Source organism: Rhinolophus hipposideros (genome assembly GCF_964194185.1).
Source record: "Rhinolophus hipposideros genome assembly, chromosome: 7".
In the NCBI taxonomy this organism is placed as follows: domain Eukaryota; kingdom Metazoa; phylum Chordata; class Mammalia; order Chiroptera; family Rhinolophidae; genus Rhinolophus; species Rhinolophus hipposideros.
The window spans coordinates 5,071,419-5,078,314 of record NC_138053.1 but is presented as its reverse complement, the minus strand read 5'-3'; the positions used below and the strand labels follow the sequence as shown (position 1 = coordinate 5,078,314).

Sequence of the window (6,896 nt, the reverse complement as noted above, 5' to 3'; positions counted from 1 at the left end):
ATAATTGTTTCTTTTTCATGCTTTACAAAGTTTCATCATCACCCCGGTGTAGTTGGCTGTCATAAGGTAGCCTTCTACCATCTCAGTGGTAAATGAGTATCTGGCATCACTGAAACCCAGGGCGCCCCTTCTCTTGTGTCCCTCGTCCCTATGCCAGCCATAGAGAAGCAACAGGATGCCTGGGAAGCAAAGCAAGTACCAGGGTTGAGGAGGGAGCCAGAGGTATTGGTGACATAGAAATGAAACACCATTGTTGAGGGATAGGAAAGCAATCTCTGGGGACCAGGGACCCTAGGTAGACACTCTGTGACACGAAAACAAAGCCAGAACAGGAGGAGTAATATGTGGTGAGAGGCATGGCATTTGGAGCCACACCAGTGTGGGTTCTAATCCAGGTTCTACAGGTTAGCCTACTGGGTGACCTAGAGCAAACGACTCAACACCTCCGAGCCTCAGCACAGAGACTCCTATGAGGATTACACGGCAGTTTATGTGAAGCACCTGGCACATCATCTGGCTCATGAAACATACTCAACAAATTCAAACAACTCATAATTATAGATGATACTGTAGGTGGACCTTGGCCACCGTGGAATAAAAAGGGGCCGAGTTCCTAACACAGAGAAGCCACAGTTTGAAAAATAAAGAAAGAAGATTAGATTTCTGCCTAGTTGAGTATTTAATATAGACTCTGGCTTCACGAAGATGTAACCCAGATGAGGCATTACAGCAACCTGGTATTGTCTGCTTCTGGTCCACCCCCTGCCAAATGCAGAAGGAAGCAGGGATACTGCCATTTCCTGAAACCTTCTTCCTGTACACCGGCCACCATGCTAGATACTCTGTAACTTTCATTTTTCTTAGTTATCAACGTATCAACTGCTTTTCACTCTACATGACCCAACCTCCACAACTGTCAATAAAGAGATACAAGCACTGGTGTCATAAATTCCTTTCCAAATACTCAGTCAAGTGAGCAGTCAACACTACTCTCTGAGGATGTGTTAGTGTGAGAATCCTGCTGTGTGAATATAGACATCCCGCCCCCCCAAGTGTCCTGTATGTCAGCTCCCAGGACATTCCTCCTTAGGGCGTTTCTATTGGGGTCACACACCAGCATGATAAGGAATCTGAACAAGCTTTCTCAGGTGCAGTATTTATGGTTCAGTTTGAAGCAAAAAACAGAGGCAACGGGTAAAAACGAATTTCCTACCCTGTCACCCTGGTTACATAGCACATAGCTGTAAACAAGTGTGTACAATATAATTAAAAATATGATCACATTATAAAATAGGATGATGGCTAGTTAGAGAGGAAGATCTATCAAGTGGGAACACGTGTACATCACTTGAAACATTGCCTCAATTACTGGAAGTTATCATCTGAGGCTTCTCACAAGTGCAGACCTCAGATGACAAGCGCTGTTTATTTCTATGTTGGTTTCCTTTTAATCCATCTGTCCATAGGAATTTTCCTTCAGTGACTGCTGAATGAAGAGCTGCAAGACAAGGACAATACTAATTTTTGAACTGTACCTGTCTCGTTCTGACTCCTCAGCACAAGAGCTGAGCCAGAAAAACACCTCTAAATCCATCAGAATAAAACACCCAGTAAATATCACGCACAAAAGCAAGTGGAGAAAATAAAGTGTGACTTTTCATTAATAAACACAATTTACTTATGCCATTACAACATTCTGGTTGCAAAGTAGGTCTGACAATCACAAGGTAGTGTGAAAACCTGTAGCTTACTCAGGATCACATGAGAAAGATAACAAGGGTCTCTCTACTGGCTTTGCTATGGAGTTTCCAGCCCCGACACCTTTCTCTTTAAGAGTGTGTTAACCCTTACAAAATTGACGCTAAGTTATAAAAGAAAAGCTCAACATTTATCTTTATTCTGAACCATTCTCCTCAAGCTCCTCCTTGTGTTTAACGTCTGGTTCCTTTCAGCTACAATACTTTCTCTTTCCCTGCTTCCATCGTGACCTTGACATTTGTCCTTGCTATGATCAGGATTCTTCTCACTCAGCTACTGTTTTTTATTATCTGAAGTAGCTTGAGGAACCACTCCTACCTGATTAATTCAATATCGAGAACTTTCTGTCATTCATTTGTTTTATGTGCAACTTCTCAAAATATTTGTTTTGTCCTATGTCTGCAAATAAAAACCAGGCACCCACTGCCTACCTAGTTGTGTGATTTTCTAACTTTCCTATATTATGCCCCAGTCCACCTAGAGCCAACCCAATTTCCTGCTAGTGTCCTTACAGTATGAACATTCTGAAGTAATACAATAAGTATTTTCTCTGTCCTCACCATCACTTACCTGGAATGTTCTTTCTCCTTTCACTCACTCAAACGTTACCCACACTCCATGTTCCAATTTAAATTTACTACTTCCATGAATCTACTCTCACTTTTTTCTCTTTTTCACTAAGCTCTTGTTTTAATTATAGTAAGTAGCAGCAAGATCTAAAATAATAACTTATTGCTTTATATCTCTCCACAGATTTAGAAGTTCTTGATAACAGAGATTACATCTTATAATGTTTATCCCATTTACTACTTTTAAAAACAAGACAATAGGCCCAAAATGGAGTCACTTATGCTAAGCCCCATGTCACCAAACCAAGACTTAATTAGTTTTATTCTCCCAGAAATGGAATCCTAACCCAGTCAATCAGGAATCACCCGATCAGTACTAGGTACATAATCTGCCTGGTAGAAGTCTGCCATCCCCTAAAGTAAAGTAACCTTTTAACAACCAACCCACTTTTTTAGCCAGATGTAACATCCTTGTTCCTGCTCCCTTCTGCCTATAAAAGTCTTTCATTTTGTACAGCTCCTTTCTATCTGCTAGATTGGATGCTGCCCGATTTGAATCAATTTTGCTTAAATAAACTCTTAAAAATTTTAATATGCCTCAATTTATCTTTTAACAGTGCTTAATATCATTGTAGGTCCATTGTATACTCAAATTCTTTTGACTGATTGAACCGGGAAGAATATGTGAATGAATATTTGGAGGCTATATAAAAAGAACTTTCCAGGAATAAATATTAATCCAAAAGAAAAAAAAATGAATCTATCTCTTAATTAGGGTCCATTCTAGGGGCCATCGAGAAGGAATATTTAACTAACATGTTAAGTAACCCTCAGCTTTGGACTGAAGCCTGAAGTATTTACCATTGGATGAAAGACGAAATGATTGATATGGAAGCCAGGCAGAGTAGATAAAAAGAATAATAGTTAACACTCAGTACATAATACACACCAGGCACAGTTCCAGACACTCACATGTATTAACTGGTTTAATTTTCACAACAACATTCTAAGGTTTAGTATTCCATATTTAAGATAAGACAACTGAGGCACTGAGGTTAGACAATTTGCCTAACGTCACACAGCTACTAAGTGGCTACATTTCTTCTCAGCATTAACATAACTGGTACCCTAGAAAAGAGAACTAAACAAAAGAACATAATATATATATGGAATAACTCAAGAAAAACTGTGAGAAATAAAAGATGTGAATTTATTTATTAAAATTACATACTGTGCCCCAGGAAAAACTTGATATAGAATCAATAAAACTAAGAAAATAAATTTACTGGGCTTCAAAGATAAAGAAAGAAGGTAAAAGTAAAGGCAAATACAAAACACCAAACTTATTTTAAAAAATTAGAAAACCATCTGGCTTTCTACAATTCTATATCAACGTTCATTAGAAAACACTTGAGAAATACCAACAGAGTATAATTTAAGAATTTCATATCCAGCCAAACTCTCACTTAAGTATTACAAATACAATTGCCTTTGGTCCTACAAATGCTTAGGTAATATATTCTCCATGAGCTATTCTTGAATAAGATACCAAAGAATAAACTTCCGCCAAGAAATGAGTAATAATGAAATGTTGGCAAAAAACCACACACAAAAAAACAAAAAATACACACAAACTGGAGTTAAGCATTGAATTCAATTTACTGCAGGTCTAATTATAAAGCAACCAAAAATGTTATAAACTACGACAACTTATATAATTATATAATTAATTATATAATTAAGCAAAAACATATATAAATAATTATATAATTAAGCAAAAATAAAAACAAAAAAGGAGAAATAACTTGAAAGGTATTATTGGTACCTTGGTTTCTTTATCTTTTATGATTGTGGATCAAAAGGTATTTTTTAAAACTGATCAATTAAGAATGTTCTAATTTAAAAAAAATATTGAATTTATTGATTTGACATGGCTCTCTCTCTCTCTCTCTCTTATTCTTCTACTTGTATCAGTATCTTTTTATTTTTTGTAATCTTGTCCAGAGTTAACTACTTCCATTTGCAGGTGATGAAATGTCTAAGGAATCCACTAAGACATAGGTTTCAGGTGTACAATTCTATAATATGTCATCCTTATATTGCATTGTGTGCTCACCGCCCAGAGTCAGTTCTCTTTCCATCACCATATATTTGCCCCCCTTTACCCTCTTCTACCAACTCACTCCTCTCTTACCCTCTAGTAACCACTAAACTGTTATTGAGTCTATGATTTTTATTTGTTTGTTTCTCTTGTTCATTTGTTACTTTTATATCCCACATATGAGTGAAGTCATATAGTTCTCTACTTTTTTTGTCTGATTTATTTTGCTTAGCATGATAATCTCAAGATCTATCCATGTTATCACAAATGGCAGTATTTCATCTTTTCTTATGGCCAAGTAATATTCCATTGCATATATGTACCACATCTTCCTTACCCAATCATTTATCGAAGGACACTTTGGTTGTTTCCATGTCTTGGCCACCATGAGTAATGCTGCAATGAACATAGCAGTACATATCATGTTTCCCCCAAAATAAGACCAAGCTGGACAATCAGCTCTGATGCGTCTTTTGGAGCAAAAACTAATATAAGACCCGGTATTATATTATATTATATTATATTATATTATATTATATTATATTATATTATATTATATTATATTATATTAGGACCCAGTCTTATATTAAAGTAAAATAAGACCGGGTCTTACATTAATTTTTGTTCCAAAAGATGCATTAGAGCTGACTGTCTGGCTAGGTCTTATTTTCGGGAAAACACGGTATATGTTTACAGATAAATGTTTTCCGATTTTTTGGTAGATACCCAGGAGAGGGATTGCTGGGTTGTATGATAATTCTAGTCTTAATTTTTTGAGAAAAATCCATACTACTTTCCATAGGGGCTGTACCAATTTACATTCCCACCAGCAGTGTATGAGGATTCATTTTTCTCCACAACTTTTCCAACATTTGTTATTACTTGTGTTGTTGATAATAGACATTCTAACAGGTGATAGGTGGTATCTCATTATGGTTTTGATTTTCATTTACCTAATTGCTAGTGAAGTTGAATATTTTCTCATATATCTGTTGGCCATTTGTATGTCTTCTTGGGAAAAGTGCCGGTTCAGGTCCTTTGCCCATTTTTCAATTGTATTGTTTGTTTTTTGTTGTTGTTGAATTGTATGAGTTCTTTATATATTTTGGATATTAATCCCTTATCAGAGGTGTTGTTTGCAAATATCTTCTCTCATTCAGTTGGTTATCTCTCTCTCTCTCTCTCTCTCTCTCTCTCTCTCTCTCTCTCTCTCTCTCTCATTCTTCTACTTGTATCAGTCTCTTTTTATTTTATTTTTTGTAATCTTGTCCAGAGTTAACTACTTCCATTTGCAGGTGATGAAATGTCTAAGGAATCCATTTGTTGGCTGTGAGCATGGTCTTTCCCTTTTCTTCAACTCTAAATTAAGACTTTTGATCCTGTTTTTTATATTCTAGTCCCAGAAGTAGTTTTCACTGTAGACGTTACCTGAAGTCAGTTTTACGCTTTGTAGTAGTGACTTACAACCAGGCTCTAGCTTCTCCAGGAACTCTACACAGGATGGACTTTTAAATATGTATTAAACTAAGAGGCATTCTCTCAAATGAGTTTAAATGAATTTTATTTTTAGACAATCTACATGACATGATTTTCTTAAAAATAATGCCTCTGCTCCACATAATTCAAGGTCAACATAAATGAAGATTTCAAGGTAACAACAGTCTCATTTGTCCTAGACCGGGTGTGTGGAAGAAAAGCAGCAACCAGTTATGATGAAGACAGGTGATGGATCCCAATGGCCAACTCTGTTAAGATTTTTCCAGTTTGAAACCATCCTTAAAGAAAGTTATTTATAGGGTCACACCATCCTCACAGTAGTCCAGCAGAGCAACTGTGCCATCTGGATTCATGTTTTACCAATAAAGAACTGGCAGTCCTTGAAATTAGCAGGGATGTACTTGATTTGTTCTGCACCCTGTCATAAAAGGTGTTACTCTTTCTGGTCTCTGTTCTTCAGGTTTCCCTTTGATTTCATGTAATCTTTGATATACTTCTTGCAGGCTTCTTTTGTGAAGCTGGCTTCCTGCAAATGATGGTTCATGACAATACCAACACCAGTGATTACTGTGTTTTTGGTACCTTTGCCCTTGAGGCCTTCAGTGGAGGTATTTCCACCAATGGGTGAGTCATCAGTGTTACCCTCTGTCTTACAGACCATTTTCCGCTCCCCCTCCAGACACAGCTCAACTGTGATCTCCTGGATCTTGTAGCTGTCAGAGAACTTTTCGTCATGGCTGATGCAGTCCTGGTAGATGATCATAATGGTGGCTGGAAAGAGACAATAGTGGTGTTGGCTTAGCAGGAGCTGGGAGTGAGCAGATGCAGTCAGAGCAGTGCTAAGTCCTCAGGGGGAGGGAGGAGCAGGAGAAAGAAAGGGTTACCTCTTTCAGTTGTTGATGTTTTGTTGTTGTTGTTGTTGTTGTTGTTTTTTGCTGTACAGAAGCTTTTTAGTTTGATACACCCCCATT

The 6,896-nt window shown here is 37.2% G+C and overlaps 1 protein-coding gene across 1 annotated transcript; it reads right to left on the bottom strand.

Annotated features, from left to right (window-relative positions):
- Window positions 1-6,358: 6,358 nt before the first annotated feature.
- Window positions 6,359-6,688, bottom strand: LOC308500247 (translationally-controlled tumor protein-like; the record flags this gene model as incomplete). The annotated part of the gene is made up of 1 exon (XM_081054550.1): window positions 6,359-6,688. One exon carries the CDS (start codon window positions 6,686-6,688, stop codon window positions 6,359-6,361), a length of 330 nt encoding a protein of 109 aa, XP_080910676.1.
- Window positions 6,689-6,896: the final 208 nt, after the last annotated feature.